Source organism: Macrobrachium rosenbergii, chromosome 53 (assembly GCF_040412425.1).
Source record: "Macrobrachium rosenbergii isolate ZJJX-2024 chromosome 53, ASM4041242v1, whole genome shotgun sequence".
NCBI lineage: Eukaryota > Metazoa > Arthropoda > Malacostraca > Decapoda > Palaemonidae > Macrobrachium > Macrobrachium rosenbergii.
Genome location: NC_089793.1, coordinates 7375324 through 7394816, shown reverse-complemented (window position 1 = coordinate 7394816; position 19493 = coordinate 7375324). Strand labels below are relative to the sequence as shown.

The 19493-nt window shown below is 36.4% G+C and overlaps 2 protein-coding genes across 3 annotated transcripts in view; one reads left to right on the top strand and one right to left on the bottom strand.

Moving 5' to 3' along the window:
* The window catches only part of Lasp (LIM and SH3 domain protein Lasp), a 90504-nt gene that overhangs the window by 33080 nt on the left and 37931 nt on the right, over nucleotides 1-19493 (bottom strand). For both annotated transcript variants that reach the window (XM_067096592.1, XM_067096593.1), the window contains exon 3: nucleotides 16537-16621. In XM_067096592.1, coding sequence (XP_066952693.1) covers nucleotides 16537-16621 — 85 coding nt within the window. The remainder of the gene's footprint in view (nucleotides 1-16536; nucleotides 16622-19493) is intronic.
* Nucleotides 6869-9193, top strand: LOC136834246 (uncharacterized). The gene is made up of 2 exons (XM_067096589.1): nucleotides 6869-7053; nucleotides 7942-9193. The coding sequence occupies exons 1-2, from the start codon at nucleotides 7029-7031 to the stop codon at nucleotides 9135-9137; spliced, it is 1221 nt and encodes a 406-aa protein (XP_066952690.1). The 5' UTR covers nucleotides 6869-7028; the 3' UTR covers nucleotides 9138-9193.

The following is a 19493-nucleotide window of genomic DNA, read 5'->3' as shown; positions in this document are numbered from 1 at the left end:
ATGAGGCTATTTACCCAGCTTTTCGAAGTACAAATGATCAAAGTAGATGCACAAAACAACGCAAAATTACACCAATAAGGACACTTACCACTAACCCGTTAAAATAAAACGATACCTAATTCAAAGACAACAAACACCCTACAACCTTATTAAAATACAAAACTACCAAACTTGCAGTTTATACAAAGAACAACAAGAGTCCCAGATATCTAGCAACATGAGAGAGCACATCATCATCATCATCGTCGTCGTCCCACAAAAGAGAAAACTCTCTCTCGCACCATCTGTCCCGACCGCTAACCGGCCACGCTGTAGTGTGTAACTTAATACTGATGGGATAAATAATTCAGGCCAATCAATGCCGCTCCGCAGTGAACGGCTGAAAAGCCGATCGCGAGAAACAATGCTGTCACTCGGATTTTAGGACATTGCTGGCCTTATAGTTTTTGACGTTTATAGTAGAGCTTATTGGTATGGTGTGATATCAATGGTCAGTTATCTAATTGGAAGGGCAGTTGGGTAGCAGAATCTTGACATGGCGTGCATGGGTCCACTAGGAGAGAGAGAGAGAGAGAGAGAGAGAGAGAGAGAGAGAGAGAATCACTGAGGAGTTTCAACTACACTTAAGTATTTACGTGGCTTGTAACGTATTTTATTTTACGCCTAATTAAACTACGTCTCAAAGACTGCCTGGCATAAGAGCGCAAGACAGTGTGTGTGTGTGTGTGTGTGTGTGTGTGTGTGTGTGTGTGTGTGTGTTGTGTGTGTGTGTTGTCATATTTCAAGTAGCATCAAAGCAAGGGTATTCAATCAACAAACAAAAAAAATTACCATTAAACATGACAATTTCTTTCACAAACGTACCTGAACGTGTTAACAGGTACTCTGCTTTTTTTTCTCCTGGGTCAGAATACCGATTGGTTTGCATTACCCTGGCGTTACACAACAAATGTTAAGGGGACTGAGTATAGATGATGATGATGATGATCCTGATGGAGACGAGGAGGAGGAGGAGGAGGAGGAGGAGGAGGAGGAGGAGGAGGAGGAGGAGGAGGAGGGCAACATGAACCTGGCTCCAAGCAGAAAACATTAATAAAATGCATCGGATGCCTCCAATATAACTGTAAACACAACAACAATGGACGAAGTTGTCCTTGAGCCTCTACGAGGAGCAGCTCTGAAGACTGAAGGCGCTGAGCACGAACTAGACGAATCTGGAGTCCAGCAAGTGTTGCTGATTATTCAGAGCAATTTTCTCACCAGATGGAAATAAACCGCATTAAAAAGCAAGAATGTGGGAGAGATATCATAACTGCCAATTTACCTACAGACTGATTTCACCCTCCTCCCCCCCCGGGGGGGGATTACCTAGGGAAGGCCTTCACTGGGTGGACTTTTCTTTTAAAATTGTTTCTTTACAACCCCACCCCCAACCAACACGCAACTAAAGAAAGAAAATAAGCAAACAAAAGGAAACAAAAGTTTATCAAGAAACGAAGTGATAAGCAAAATACTGTATACAAGAAAAATAAATTGTTTAAATCCCGACTATAAATATGAGAAATATGATATATCACGGATAATGGAAATGGGGCACTCAAATGCCACTGTATCTATTCCAGCGGTCCTTTTTTGACAAACTGATGTTTCTCTCACTGGATATACAAGAAACTTACGAATAGTCATTACATACTATTCACATGCGTATGGTCACCATCTTGCCAGACACTTGCAAATAATGATAAACCGCAGGTTCCTTGCAAACACTGATTACTTTCGGACACTTGCAAATACTGACTATTTACATTCCATTTACAAGAGGGATTACTTACAGGCCACGTAATTTAACACCATCACAAACGCCACGCTTAAAATTCACAAGCCTCACCACTATGGATACGTGCATCTTTGTTACAAGCTTACACCCACAAGGGATACATACTGCCTTTATCCAAGCTTGCTTACAAGAGACACATACTGCCTTTCTCCAAGATCATCACTTACTGCTTCTATCCAAGGTCACCCTTAGGGATACACGTATCCCGTTTATCCAGGTTCATTTAACAAGATACATAAATCGCTTAACTAAAGTCACCCACTAAGGATACATATTTCGTTCATCCCTTTTACCTACTGAGGATACATATTTCGTTCATCCCTTTTACCTACTGAGGATACATATTTCGTTCATCCCTTTTACCTACTGAGGAAACATTTCGTTCATCCCTTTTACCCACTCAAGATACATATTTCAATCATCCATATGTATCCACTACGGATATTTTTTATTCATCCATATGTATCCATTACGTATACCTATTTTGTTCATCCCAATGTATCCATTAAGGATACATATTTCACTAAAGATACATATTTCATTTATCCCAATGTATTCACCAAGGATGCCTATTTCGTTCATCCCAATGTATCCACTAAGGATACATATTTCATTCATCCCCAAATTTATTCACTAAGGGTATATATTTCATTCATCCCCATGTGTATCCACTAAGGATACATATTTCTTTCATCACCATGTGTATCCCCTAAGGATACATATTTCGTTCATCCCCAAATGTATCCACTAAGGATACATATTTCGTTCATCCCCAAATGTATCCATTAAGGATACAGATTTTGTTCATCCTAATGTATCCATTAAAGATACATATTTCGTTCATCCCAATATATCCATTCAGGATACATATTTCGTTCATCCCCAAATGTATCCATTAAGGTTACATATTTCGTTCATCCCAATGTATCCACTAATGATACATATTTCATTCATCCCCAAATGTATCAACTAAGGATACATACTTCGTTCATCCAAAGTCGCCTACCAAGGATCCTTTGTTCATTCAAAGCAAACCCCACAAGTGCACTTGTTCGTTCAAATGCAACCAATAACCGCAAGAGAGGCTTCGATTACACAGATCCGGATACAGAGAATCTTTTAGTCCTGCCAGATCCGGCCGTGTAGGATCCTTTGCTCGCCCCTATCCGGTCACGTGGGATCCTTTGTTCAACCGGATCCGGCCACAAAGTAAGCTGTAGTATACATCCTTGACCAGATACAAAGGATCTCTTTTTTTTTTTTTGGCAGATCCTATAACCACCGGATTGTTCAACTCCCAAAAATAAAGTAAAAAAAAAAAATAAAAACATGAAAACATAATATTTTTATTCAAACATCCTAAAAGGATGCTGTGATCACCTAACAACAGCCGTGCAAACAATCCTATGAAGGTTGTTGCATTTATTTTTCTACACAACAGGATTTCGGCTTAGTTGATACACTGGTATTTCCTTCACAAATATATGAAAATATCTAATGGACGGTTTAAATGGGAGATATCCTCTCTCTCTCTCTCTCTCTCTCTCAAACACACACACATACACATACACAAACGAACATTATCAACTAATAATCATCAGTATATTCAATATGTCAATTACACCTTAGGCAAACTCTAATACAAGGTTATGAAATACATTAAGCAAATGTAATTTTGTTTAACAATTCATGAAATTTTGTTTAATTCATGAAAAAGATAAATTAATTAGAAAAAATAAAGGCTCCAATAACAGTCACTAACGTATGTGCATTTAAAGCAGCGACGAAACCCGATTCATAAATCTAATTAAGCCTATTGATATTACAGAGTAAATAAATAAAAAAAAACTCTGACAGCCCAGACATGTTTGGCACTTACTCGTATAACACGTGCCCAAGGATTAACGTCCGATGTAACATTATCTGCTTATAAAAAAAAAAACAAACACACACACAAGAAAGGAAAACAAAAAAAATTCCTCCTCCGTCCTAATCAACCCACATTCAGCACATCACGCTCCACTGTGAAATATCCACATGCCTGCTCATACCCTCTGAGTGAGATAATCCTCCGCTAATCAGCTGTGAATTTATGCAGGGGCAGATGTCGCCTGAAATTCGATCCTAATCCCAGCCGGCTTGCAAGTTCCAGCAATAAATAATGGAATTAGAGGGTGCAAATGCTTACGCACGTGCGTGAAGAAGATACTTCTTTGTGGACGTAAAATAACTTTAGGTTAGGAATGGAATGGAATATAGGATTTAGGCCAAGCACTGGGACCTATGAGGTCATTCAGCGCTGGAAAAGAAACTGAGACTAAAGGGGTTGCAGCTAGGGGCCGAAGGGGTGCTGCAAAAAAAAAAACACCTTTTGTAATGCCTACAGTGCACCCTGTGAGGTGCACTGACGGCACTAGCCCTAAGGGAGAAATATAGGATGAATTTGAGGAATGAAGTTCATGAATTTAATGAATTAACCAATGTAAGCATTAATTCCGTAAACGGTAAGGTGAATTTAGTAAGATGGACTAAGATGACTCACATAAGGAAGAATTTCACGAATTGCAAATGAATACGATAATGCTTGTGCATTTTATGAAGATGACGAAGGTGAAATAACTCTAGGATTATACGTCAGATTCATGAGTCAAAATGATAATTTTATGAAATTGCATTTCGTAAAGAATATCATCATCAAACGACTATAATGTCTGGATGACTGTGAAAATTAAGGTGATGCCCATCAACAATACCTAATAAGGTAAGAATATTCGTTCTGGGCCGTGTGTGTCACGGAAATATTAGAACAGGAATCTAACGGAAATTTCCGTTCCCTGGCGCTTCCTTGATTCCATAAACGGAATGCTCTTCCAAAATGACAAAATGTGGTACAGTATATATTTCTAGGATATGGAATTCGCTCTCTCCCTCTATGTTTCCTGAACCATTCAACTTACTTCATTTCCAAGAAGTGGGTCTGTCATCATATATGGCGTGAAGCCCATAACTTGAATTTTTTTTATGGAGGGGGGGGGGGCATTCTTGTAAGTTTCGGGCAAAACTCCGTTTTAAGGAAATAAAAAACCAAACTGGGGTATTAATGATTACGTGAATGAACAACATAGAATATTACTGCTCACGGTATGGGAGCAATGCGCGCCGTCTTGGCATACGCAAGGTGGAAAATGGATTAACAAAATATCTAAGAAAAGATTAATAAATAAAATTGAAGCAGAGAGTGACCCATCAACTTGGCGAACTGTCACTTTCAATTTTCTACTAGCAAATCCCCTGCCCAACTAGCCTCTCTCTCTCTCTCTCTCTCTCTCTCTCTCTCTCTCTCTCTCTCTCTCTCTCTCTCTCTCTCTCTCTCTCTCTCTCTCTCGTTTGGTCAAAACACAACACCCGGAAACGAAGATTACGTATGTCTTTGCACGCAAGTGAACGGTGACAAGAATTAAGAAAAACATGACGTTTGCAGATATTGTTCACCACAAGTTTTCTGCCCTCATTACTTTTACACACACTACCTCATAAACGATAGAAAGTGAGATATTACCTATAACTAAACGAGAGAGAGAGAGAGAGAGAGAGAGAGAGAGAGAGAGAGAGAGAGAGAGAGAGAGAGAGAGAGGCAATACGTTTCGCAATATTCATGAAACATCGTGTTCAGTAGCAAGCACGAGCAATGAAAAATATTTTTTCCCCACAAACGCCATACCTAAACTTATTACAATTATTCAAAAAATTCTAAATTGGGTATTGTTGCTCGCTTTGGTAAGAAAAAACCACGTGGCAATTCGATTTTTAGGTCAAACCTGAGCTGATAGATACTCCGCAACAATTATTATCATTGCTGGTATAGGATTTCCTTTATATTCTCGTTAGTGCATTTTTATCTTCACTGTGTCTACATCATGTATTCCTATTCTGTACGGTTCCGAACTTTCAAAAGCTCATGATAGATATTAACTCATACAATCACTACTTGCAGGAAATACCTAACTGGCGACATTTCTAATTTTACACACGATTAATTCTACAATAGCCCCCCCCCCAAAAAAAAAAAACCAATAACAGTAATTAATTAAAAAAAAAAAAAAAATGACAAGGCAAAATCACTCCGATGCACTTTCCCCAAAGTGTAACCGTACAATCATCTAACTTTTCCTGCCATCCTACGCAAAAAAACCCGCTTGTTCAGATAAGGATAATAGATTAAGGGGAGCCAATGAAATTTCACCCTAACGGCCAGAGGCAATTTAAGGGTCAAATTAGCTCGCGCCGATGACCTATGAGATTTTCGAACGTGATACTGGGGTCTATGAGTTTGACACTGTCCAGAGCACACGGGGCCAAGTGAGAGAGAGAGAGAGAGAGAGAGAGAGAGAGAGAGAGAGAGAGAGAGAGAGAGAGCCGTTAAATATACTGTTGTTCTGGTGGTACGTTGTTGTAACCCGTGAAGGAAAGGTCCACAAAGATGCTGTGTGTGTGGCCTTGGGCTGTGGCATAACGAACAGGAGAGAGAGAGAGAGAGAGAGAGAGAGAGAGAGAGAGAGAGAGAGAGAGAGAGAATGTTAATGAGCATGTGATTGAAACAAACGTTTTTGAATCACAAACGTGTCTGGTACAAAGTGCACCAGAGAGAGAGAGAGAGAGAGAGAGAGGGGTGGAGGTTTCTAATCTCAAAAATTAGTTTGGAACACAAAGCACAAGGCAAGAGAGAGAGAGAGAGAGAGAGACCGTTAACGGTTCAAGAACACGTAACTGAAACAAACAGCCGTGCCTCTCTACAATGAACGAGTTATACTGTGAAGTTGCCTGTGACTTATAAATCAGACACCTCACAGAGATCAGGTGAGAGGTGTCTTCCCTATAGGTACATAAAAAGCATTCGAGGAAACCAGTGCACAGTGTTTCAAAACAGCTAAAAACCGGACAAAAATGAAAAAATCGAAGTTGTTAAAATTACATATATCACTTCATTACTGGTTTCCTAAGACGTTAAACTAATGTATAATCATAATTTCAGGTTTAATAGATGACTTGGCAATGCAGGTGTAATACGTGTTTTGTCATGTTTTGAGCTTCAGCGACGAGAGCCAGCAAAATTCATTATTTTTCAGTCCTCTTCTGAACTTATGTCAGGGTGGTAGTTTAAGTTAAGTTGATAGATTACTGTGAGGTAATAATGGCATCTCCATCAAAGTATAGAGGTAAGTGGCCAAAATGCTAAATATTTGTGTTTGTAGTATATTTGAGGGTTGTTTTATCCGATTATCGGAAAATATAGGAACATTAAAAGAAAAAATTTAAAACATAAAAATATAGTTTATATTGCTATCGATTGCTGATGTGATTTTTCAACCAAAAGGCTTCTTAGACTTCATACTAACTTGATATAGAGGTTTCAGCTGCCCGTTTTTGCCCTTTTATGTAATTGTCAAATAAAGCTAATATAGGGCTACATACATGAAATATAGCTCGTTAGGCCTATTCTCATAAAACATGCCTTATTGAATGTGGTTGTCTATTTTGATCATTAGTGTCAGTAGAACTATCTCATTTGATTCTCCATGCTTAGAATATCTTTTCAATTCCTATAAATTCTTGTAAGAATATCAATTTACTTGATTTTAATAGGCCTATTTCTTTTAAAAAAATGTAAGATGGTGTAAAATTCAGTAGTTTTAAACTTCAATCGGTTGTCAGGGTAGCCTACGAGAATTAAGACCTCTGCTCCTTTGTACTTGATAGTAGCTCATAATTTCTAAAGCCTTCTGTTCATTTATGCAAAGAAAAACTAGTAACAGATTACAGGAATTGCGTTTGTCATCGTCATCATTTTTAATCTTATCTTTTAGAACTCTGCACAACCTTCAAAAAAATTATTCTATGTATTCATTTAACTTGACGTTTCAATTGTACATTTTTATGCACATTCTCTTGATGAATATCACGGTCATCAATTGTCAGGGGTCTATAGAGTTTTGCTTTCTCTTGTTATGACAGGAAAAGGAAAATTTTTCAAATCCTGCACATAGCCTATGTTTAACAAATGCAAGGTAACTAATAGTGTGTAATGTATGCGCTTTGCTTTTCAGATACAGGTGTGACTCTAACTAGAAAGGAGTTTATTGATGAAGCCATGACATATCACTCAAAGTCACTGAAAGCTATAGGCACTAAAGAGTTGGTTGAATTCCTAATGAATAAGTACTCAGTTAAGAATGTTGATGATAAAAGTGAAATCATTATAACAAATGCAATACAAGACTTTATGTATAAATTTTTTAGTAAACTCAAATCGTGTAACAGAATGATTGATAGAGTATACTCTAAATATCCAGAATGGTTTAGTGCTCCCCTATTCCGAAAAGATGTTATTGATGTAATAGATTCTAAGATACAGGAAAATGCAAGTGCTAATCCTCAAATAACTCTCCAATCAAAAGGAAGGCCATCAGGACCATATGAAAGCCTTACTGACTGGTCAAAAAGGCGAATTACTTCTGACATAAGAAAAGATTTCACACCTGATCAACTTCTAGATGCTACCTCAACCTCACTATGGACATCTCATGAACCTAAAAAAGCAAAAATTGTAAAAGCTGTTTCTTTAAGTTCGCCGAATACACTAAGGAAACTGGACAATGCTATTCTGAGGAAGGAAACTACGATGGCACAATACTCTGCAGAAGAAGCTCTTGCACTGATAATTGACCTAAATTTGGGGATAGAGGCATATAACACTCTGAGGCAAGGAGCTCTTCATCATGGATTTGATTTATACCCAAGTTATCATGAGGTCTTAAAAGCCAAAAGTCAGACATATCCATTGAATATTTTTGTAAATGAAACGGAATGTAGCGTGAGGCTGCAAGAAATTCTGGATTTGACAGCAAAAAGAATTCTTATGACATATGAAGAAGACATATTAAAGAAATTTTCCAAATTTACTATAGTTAGTAAGTATGGGATGGATGGCTCAACAGGATACAGTAAGTATAAGCAAAGGTCAGAAGAAGAAATTGATGAAGATAATCTTTTTCTAATATCCTTTATCCCCATCAGATTAGAAGGGGTTAGTGAAGAAAAAACAACTGTTATCTGGACCAATCCAAGACCCTCGTCAACAAGATTATGTAGGCCAATAAAGTTATTGTTTAAAAAAGAAACTACAGAACTGATAAAGGTAGAAGCTGGTTTGTTAGAAAAAGAAGTGGATGCACTAACAGATTCATCTATTAGACTGTATGATTTAAATTTTAGAGTAAGTCACAAAATGTTTTTTCTATGATAGATGGTAAAGTAATGCAGGTTATAGGAAATATTAAGTCAAGTCAGGTCTGTGTTATATGTCAAGCAAAACCAACAGAAATGAATGACCTCAACAGAGTTCAGAACAGAGAAATTAATCATGAAATGCTGAAATATGGACTGTCACCTCTTCATGCTTATATACGCTTTTATGAATGTATTCTCCATATTAGCTATCGTTTAGGTTTCAAGAAATGGAGAGCTTCAGGAGATAACAGGAGGAAACTTGAAGAAGAAAAAAAGAGTGCAACGGGAATTAAGAACCGAACTTGGTCTGATAGTTGATATACCATGTCCAGGGGTAGTGGAACTTCAAACGATGGCAATTCTGCTCGCCGTTTCTTTGACGAATATGAGATTTCACGTATAACACGAGTTGACTCTACTTTATTGAAGAGACTCGAGTAATTCTAAAGTGATAAACACTAATTTTGAGATAGATAGTGAGAAATTCAACCAATATGCTCAAGAAACAGCACAACTGTATGTCGAAAAATATCCTTGGTTTTATATGCCAAAATCCATGCATCAGATTTTAATTCATGGAGGTGATGTTATTTCTTATCTTCTGGTCCCAATTGGATCTCTTAGTGAAGAGGCACAAGAGACTCGTAATAAAGACAATAAAAGACTTAGGATTTATCACACTAGAAAAACTAGTCGAATAAGTGGTAATGAAGATCTTATGCATGGACTTTTAGCCTCTTCTGATCCATGTATTGTGGGCTTGAGAAAAAGAGCCTAAAACCAACAAGTCATCGTCATTTTCCTCGGAGGTTCTATCGCTTTTAAAAGAATATACATGGCAAGATGAAGAATTGTAATTATGCTCTAAATTGTATAAATTTCATTGATGGAGCATCCTTAATTTTTTTTTCTCAGCCACCTACTATTTTGTTTGGTATAAATATAGTAATATCAAATACTGTTTACAAGGTTTCAACTTTTTTCAGTAAGCACCATATAAAAGATAAGATGAAGAACAGTAATAAAACTATGAATTTCATGCATTCTTTATTAATGGAACCTTATTTTCTTATACACTACGTCATTTTGTTTGCCAACTTTCATCTTGTTTCAGTAACTAATGAACCGCACAAAAGACAGAGAGAAAAACTGCAATTCGACATCAAATTTCATGGGTTGTTTATTACTGGACCATCTTTGTTTCTTTTAAACATAATTATTTTCTTTCTTTTTGCATAATTCTAATTAATATTTTGCAAAGTTTCAACGATGTTTCAGTAACTACCATATGAAAGGGATTCTATCACTTTCTTAGTTACCAATGATATGATGAATATTGAAAAACTTTAGCAACATTTTTACACTACTAATATATGAAAGAACTACAAAACAGTAAGGATAATGTATTCTGAGGGATAAATTAATACAAATATTCCAGAGCCAAAAAAGTGACTCATCTTAAAACCTGTAATCTAACGTTTCAGAATTAAAAAACTCAAAAACTAGGCCAAAAGGATTTATGTCCGGTTTTGGACTGTTTTGAAACACTGTGCAGTGACTCATCTTCAGTGTGAATGAACAAAGACAATTGTTTCGCCACTGTCTTCCGCAATCCCAGGACTAGAATGAGTCATTCTCAAGTCGTCCAGGAAGGATATGGCTAAATGACAGTTCTTCACGGATAAATATTGAGACAAAACGATACATCATACTTGCCTATTAAGGAAAAATGCATTTTTGACAAATTAAATATCTGTAAATATTTAAGCTACTTATTTTTTTAATATTGCGGTAACGCTATTATTATTTTTCTATACAAGCAAATCCCACAGTATTTTCAAACATAAAGGTAAATTTACAGGGGCATTTCTGTACACATTTTACGTGTATACTGAGCTGTAGCTGTATACCTCAAGAGTACTACCCAGCTACACCAGCACTGTTATTCTGAAACAGCAAAACCATTTTTATGTATAAATCTCAAGATACCTAGAATATTAAAGTATAATATTCTGGCAAAATTCGCCAAAATTCATCACAACTGCAATAACCGCCCATCGATAATATGATCTGACATTCTTACTTCATTAGTTATGAAAAATCCCTATCAGAAAGAAAATTTTCCTACTAGCAATAAAATAAGAGCTCTCGAAGTAACCAAAGATGAAAGCAATTATCTCCCAGATAAAGAATTGTAATCTTCAGTCTTACACTACTTGAAATTTGAACTGCTGACAAGTCTCTTGAACAATGCTATGCACTGGTTTCGCCTACGCATATTGATGACTCTCTTAAACATGATTCCACCCCCGTGATATGTAAATAATGTCCTGCTTTAATTTATTAAGTGATGGTATATATTTAGATTTAGACAGCTAAGAATCTCCCACGTCTGTTAATTCATTATCTCTGTTATAATCCTGCCGAGGTCACTTTCTTCCTCATTTGAAGTCACAGCCAAAACAGTCGACTGACCACCAAGTGCATAATTAACTTCTCAGATAAACGCGATTCAAATTGAATTTTATATCATCGAGGCCAGGGGTATGCACTGGCCTCATTAGTATAAGGTTCCAAGTTCGAATCGCGTTTATCTAAGAAGTTTTGGGTGCCAGGAGAGAGCGGGAAAATACAAAATACAAAACTTTAATTTAAATACCAGATTTTTAATTTTTAAATATGTAAGAACACTAAGGAACGGAAAACATCAAAACAATGCATGGCGCCAAAGTTTGTTAATTATATTATTAAAATCAGTTATGTGGAGATAATGTTAGGATACAACGGGCAATTGACTTTCATGTATGACAATTTTAAATTAAATATGGTAATGTGTGTTGTGATGCTTTAGAAAATCAAAATTCTCTCTTAGTCAAGTTTAATGAGTGTTCGAGTTATTTGGCCTTTAGCGAGTCGTCGTCATCATCATCATCATCATCATCAGAATAATAATAATAATAATAATAATAATAATAATAATAATAGCAATAATAATAATAATAATAAATTATCAATCAGATAAAGCACATCTGTATCATCACGAAACCGCCTACGTTGGCCCTCGAGATATTTATAACACCTGTTATTCTACGTTGTTTTCGGTCAAATAATCAACCTTCAATTTTCTGAACTGTCTACTACCACTGTAAGCCGATGTAATGCCAATGAGAGTATTTACAAAAATCTCATAATACACGAATCACTAAAATGGTGAAGAAATCCACACTGATGCAAGTGTAAATATATAAAAAACATCCAAAACGAGATTTTTCGAGAACCTTCGATGTCAGCCACCATTGTGGATTCCTTAACCAATTAGAGCAGTGGTTCTTAACCAGGGGTAAAGCCGGTTCCTAAGGGGTGCGAGGATGCCTATGAATAATTAAAGCAAAATATATTTTTATATATACGCATGTTATTTATTTCTGCAAAAAATAGAAATAAAATAAAATAAAATTGTAAGCTTTGTGAATTAAGATTTTTAAAAATGTTGTTTTGTTATTAATACACATCATATCAACTTTGTATTTTAGCTTTTTTTTTTTTTAAATCAGTGGGTGCGAGAACTGACTGCTGATTTGAAAGGGGAGCATACATTGAAAAAGGTTAAGAACCACTGAATTAGAGTATTCATACTACGCATACAACAAAGATTCAGCCTACAGTATCCCCTAATATACACTGAGAGTATTTAATCGCACCATCACGGTTATAACATACAATCCAAATAGATCAGAAAATAAATAGCGGAACGACATACGGCAACGTTTACAACCTGTTATTAAGAACCAATCATTCAGCTCAGCCCTCATGTGCGCAGAAACTCGATTCCGTGGTCCGCTTAACCGGCCTTATGACGGGTCTTCGGAAAACATCAAAAGTTAGAAAGTTGATAGAAGAATGTATTATTCAGATTCTCGGCCGTAAGCCAAACGCATGCCTAAGTTGTTGTTGTTGTTGTTGTTGTTGTTCTTCCCCATCACTTTCACGATGTCTTCAGTATTACTGATGATATTATTATTATTATTATTATTATTATTATTATTATTATTATTATTATTACTGTCTTAGAAACCGGAATTCAGCGCCGGCCCTATGAGCCTTGCAAGGCCCAAGAGGACTTTAACCTTTTTATTATTATTATTATTATTATTATTTATTATTATTATTATTATTACTGTTCAGAAGATGAACCATATTCATATTGAACAAGCCCACCACAGGGGCAACTGACTTGAAATTCAAGCCTCCAAAGCATATGGTGTTCATCAGGAAGTAAGATAAGGTAAAGGGAAATACAGAAAGAGAGATCTCTATTAAAAAAATAAATAAATAAATAGGTAAAAACGTATTAAAATGAAAGAAATTTAATTTTAACAATAACTCCTTCAATCTTGTCTCTTTCCTCTTGGGGTTATAGGTTATAGCTACGAAGAACGTTTTATACGAAAGGTACCTTTAAAAACATTCGGTTACTACAGAAAAACGTGAAAAACTTACTGAGAGCTTGGAAGACATTCGGCATATTGAGGATTTCACCATACTGTCCGATTAACTGATAAACACAAACATTTTAATAAACATTTCATAAATATTAGGTTTGCTTTAGTATAATAGGTGAACAATTAAGAATTTACTAAAGGTTTGTGTATTCGATACACACATGAACAATCCAATGCACATTTCACGAGCTGTTCTAAAACTTAACAGACTTCCGCATTAAGAAATGTCAGCATTCGCGTTACCCACATTTTTGAAGAGAACAATTCACTCACATAAGATCTTTCATTAACTTTCTCCTCTTCTCTTTAATACCACACCTGATCTGGGAAACGCTCGAACAATCCAGTCAAAGAATGTCTTAACATTCTGAAGCCGAGACGTCCCGCAAGAAGGAGGTAATTAATCAGAGCAGATTCCCATGAAAACCGCAGGCGCATTCACCGGATAAGAGAGGCGGTCAAACAGACAGTATATACAGAATAGCTGGACCGCTGGTATAGTGGTTAGTGTCGAATGTCACTCAGATGTTGCGGGTTCGCGTCTCCCACCGGGGCAGTGAAAAATCACTGGCTCTGTATCATGATCAGTTACTGCTGCAGTGTAGGGTCTGCGGTGGGAGGTTGAAACCAACATTCTTCGGAAGCTTGAATTTCGAGTCAATGGCCCTTTGTGTGCTTGTTCCATGAATAGGTTTCATCTACTGAAGTACAATAATAATAATAATAATAATAATAATAATAATAATAATAATAATACTGACATGCTGATATGTTCTTGAAGCTTTTGTAAGTGTGGAATAATAACCATGAAATGTTACTTTTATGATATATATATATATATATATAGAAGAGTAAATATATATATATATATACATATATATATATATATATATATATATATATATATATATATAGGCATATATATATATATATAAATCACCAATCTTTCTCATATGAAGTTGTAAATCAAAGCCTTATGCGTCGATCTTGTTCAAATCCCAGACTGCCACAGTTTGTAATTTATGTACAAAACAGTGATTTTTATACGCTGGGATAATCATAACTATAAAAAAAAAAGCCATTTAACAACAAGAATGTGAAACACCTTGTAAAATCACCAAAGAAAACAATACATAACATTGGTCATTAAAAAAAAAATAGTGGGTAGAATCCTAACGAAATGAATGAACATGAGTCAAAGTACTCTCTCCTGTTGCAACAGCTTGCAACACGAACACCGACTTGTAAGTCGTCCATTCTTCTTAAGCTCGCAATATTAGGGACCGACGGGAGTGGGAGCCCCAAATTGTCCCCATGGGCTTCATTTGACCCACAAAACAAGGACAGAGAATCTCCTGACACAAAGAAAAAGGAGTTTGGGTTATATCCCTGCTTGAGAACAACCGGCTCCTTCAGAATCGTATCGCCTTTATAGCCATCAAGCGGCGTCACCAAGATAAAACGCTGATATGATACCCGTCTGATGGGTTTGGTACAATGGATGCGTTCTACACTGTTTTACAATACTGCATCAACTAAAATAAATGGCATAACTTTTAATATTACAAAGTAAGATTAAGTAAACGTGGTAAAGATTTCAATATTACAATATATGTGAAAGTATATATTGTAGAGATTTAAATATTAAAATTTAAGTAAAAACTGTAATGATTTTAATAATAAAATTTAAGTAAAATATTGTAAAGAGATTAATAATACAATTAAGTACAATATTGTAAAGATCTTAATATTACAATTTAAGTAGAATATTGTCAAGATTTTAATAATACAATTAAAGTAAAATATTGTAAAGAGATTAATAGTGCGATTTAAGTAAATAATACTGTATTATTAAAATACAAACTAAAGTAAAAGGGGTATATGTTATTTTAACGTTAGTAGCAGGAAAGGGATGAATTTTAAAAATATGTGCCGAAGCAAAGAGGGTAATTTTTGCAAATATAATTTAAAGCAAAATGGATGATTCAACAAATATGAATTAAAGTGCCAGGGATGAATAATTTTACAAATACACGCTGAGGTAAAAAGAATGAACAACAGTCCAACTAAAATGAGTTTTAGTAACGATGATGAGTGTCACTAATAAGTTGTAAAAAAAATTTTATAAACAAGACCTGAAGATATAAGGTTGAATTTTACTAGTTACAGTGAAAGGGATAATAGGCTATTCACGGATTTAACTCATGTTATATTACAGTAATTCATTTTGAAAATTTAAGTTGACGAATAACGAATGTGAGTCTGAACCTTGGGAACCACTGAATGCATAATCATTATACTGTGGTGGAAATGCAAAGATGAATAACACGCATGTATAAAATAGAAATCCATTATAACGAATACGCCACATTCCTTTACAAACCATTTGGTATTTAGTCCCATGCAGTAATATCAGAAGCTGGCATTCGATCTAAACACCCCGCCCCCCCCCCTCCCACCTAATAAACACAGTGTTGCACAGTGTGTAAAATGCAAGGCATAATTGGGGCTAATCGCTTAAACACCAGTTTCCGCACATTCAACGCCCGCGGGATGAGCCCACTGTGACCTGTGACGGAACAGATGATCTCATGGAGAGAGAGAGAGAGAGAGAGAGAGAGAGAGAGAGAGAGAGAGAGAGAGAGAGAGAGAGTTTCTACATTAACTGTTTCAAATTTCTCATTAGTGTATGGATGACTGGTGTGAGTGTGTGTATTTTATTTATATATATATGTATATATATATATATATGTATGTATATGTATATATATTTGAGAGAGAGAGAGAGAGAGAGAGAGAGAGAGAGAGAGAGAGAGAGAGAGAGAGAGAGAGAGAGAGAGAGAGAGGCTTCCTCAATATTGGCCAACGCAACTTCTCCCTTGAAAGCAACTCTTAAACAGTACTACTCACATTCGATTGGATTTTAGTATTTTCCGCCAGTCGCCTCATCTCAGGAGTCTCGGCCACCGTGGTAGCTTTTGCCTTGGGGATGTGCCTGAAAAACAAATAAAAAAAGATAATGTTAATATTCATGAACGTTCATTCCATTACGTAACATGAGCCTGAAAGTGGAAAATGTGGAGGCATTTGTATGCACTCAACGAAAATTCGGTGGACATGAACGTGGTACTTTAAAAAATGAGTGGAATACACACACACACATATATAAAATACATATATGTATATATATACACACATATATATATATATATATATATATATATATATATATATATATATATATATATACATATACACTTCATCTGGTAAGAAATGGCATATTTAGGTTAACACCGAATTTCATTTTACTCCTGATATTTGGGCCCATTTTCACATTTAATGAATAAAAATGGATAATGAAAATACTAAAACATAAAACCCGAAGTTCGGTCTCATTATAAAGACATACAGCTTACAGGATTGAATAATATCTCTATTTCTCATAACGGGTCATCCACAAGCAATTCTGGCAAGAAGAGATATGTCTGCACTTAAAGCAATCAAAATGGAATCCGCTTTTGAGTAGCGTCAGGAAATACAGAGATACATGGTGCAACCTCAAGACACTGCACTGGGAGACCTTATAATCTTCAAGTCTATAAAAGGTCTCCTTTGCGTTGCTAAGAAAACAATTATAGATTCGCGTCAGAAAACAAAATAAAAATAATGTTTGTGTATGTTTACTTAAGTATAGAAAAAAAAATTTGTGTATGTTTACTTGAGTATAGACGGCAATCCCAATATTCAGGAGTGCAAATTACACCAGGTCCAATTTGCATAAGTGGATCCTCTACACACACACACACACACACACACACACACACACACATCAAATTACCTTGTCCCTAATAAGCCTAAATAACTCTTCTGCATGTATTCAAGAGGACCATTTTACAGGTGTGATTGCATCATTATCTAGTGGCCTATATTCTCAAGGTCAAATGAAACTTTCATGAAAATTACGAGAGAGAGATCCTAAAATACCATGAAGCGGTATATGATAATGATATGCTTAGTCGGGATACAGGTTATGAAAGAAAGAAAAGGTTTCATGAAATGATAGATACATAATTAATAATTCAAATATGTCTTATAATACTACATTCCTAAGTAAAGGCTTTAGAAGTGTACGGTACAATAGCTCACGAACATCATAATGCTTTCATAGCAGGGCCAAAGTTTAGGCATCATGCACGTTGATTCTTACATGAAACATATTCCATGGGAGGAGGAGGAGGAGGAGGAGGAGGAGGAGGGAGGAGGAGGAGGAGGAGGAGGAGGAGGAGGAGGAGGAGGAGGAGGAGGAGGCCTTGAATTTAAGACTCTACAGAGTAACTATGACGTCACTACTGCCTGACGCAACCACGATGCCATTCATTTCTAAGGAATGAGCGAGGAAAGGTCATGCAAACAGAACGATCCAAGTAAGCTCCGTTGTGACATTAACCAGGAAGTTCCCAGAACTAAGCTTATCCCAAAGTTGGCGTCAAGGACCATAAATAGAGCTACATAGATATTGCTATCAATCAGTTCTGTGGATGTACTGATATGGCATGTTGTTTTGTTTTCAGGGCTAGATAATTACAGAAGATATCACCCTAAAAATAATAAACTGCTCGATAAATCTAAGGCTCTTTCACAATAATAATAATAATAATAATAATAATAATAATAATAATAATAATAATAATAATAATAATAATAATAATAATAATAATAATGATGTAATGCTTGTGAATGAACGTGGTAGAAATGCTTTGTGAGAAAAATAATAATTCCTGCATGATTATATACTTGAAGTCAGTGATTCCTGTTAGAAGCCGTATGCAGTACAGTAATCCGTATTTTATGCTTAAAATAGGATACGTTCCTGTCGGGTATTTATCATCGGTTACAACTGACGCATGGTGTATACCATTCCGATTTAATACAACTTATCTTGAAACCGCGATTTCTGCCAAGCTCAACCAATTTCTACAATGCACAACTAACTTCATTTTAACCACTATTTTAGCGAGAAGCAGCTTGTGAGCGAAATTAATACTAAAAAGTGAGAGAATTAAATTGAAAATAAGGAATTCATATGAAAACACATAAACACTGTCTTATCAAAACATAAAATGTCGAAGGTTCGATGTGTTTGCAAACTTCAACATATCGCAAGCAACAAATATAGGGAAAACAGTGTATCATTCTCTTCCTCACTCTCATGCATCATCAAACACATTGCTCGGAGAGAGAGAGAGAGAGAGAGAGAGAGAGAGAGAGAGAGAGAGAGAGAGAGAGAGAGAGAGAGAGAGAGAGAGAGAAAGAGAATTTAAAGAAGGCTGCAGCAATGCACCATTAATCACTTTTGATTAAGTCAATCGCGCAAGTTACCGACAAGCGCGCGAGCCTCTGAACGACGATGAGTAACCCTTTCTCTCCGTCGAAAAATACCCAGCATTCCACGCCTAAAAGCACCTTCCTTCCACCTTCGAAACTGGCGATAAGGCGTCTGTATCTCTTCCCCCCGCCCCCCACCTCTCTCTCCCTCTCTCTCTCTCTCTCTTTCTCAGCCAAACCTGTGCCCCAATAATCATGCCTTAAAAGACGCCTCTAAATGGAACCCCGAACAACCCACGCCAATGGCAGCTTTAGGGCGAAATTCCCATGCGTGTCATGAGCATCGAAAGACCTTGCATCTTAGCGGGGACCGAGAGAGAGAGAGAGAGAGAGAGAGAGAGAGAGAGAGAGAGAGAGAGAGAGAGAGAGAGAGAGAGAGAGAGAGCTCACCCGGAATGCAGTTGCAAATATGGCCAAATATACCGACAGGCTCTGAGTCACACACCGCGCGCACACTCGCGCAAATACGTAAGGAGGGATGA

Excerpts from the sequence above, each read along its gene's own strand:
- LOC136834246 (XM_067096589.1), top strand. The coding sequence starts at position 7,029 with ATGGCATCTCCATCAAAGTATAGAG. Across the intron at positions 7,054-7,941 it reads ATCTCCATCAAAGTATAGAG|ATACAGGTGTGACTCTAACT; the intron begins GTAAGTGGCCAA and ends TTTGCTTTTCAG.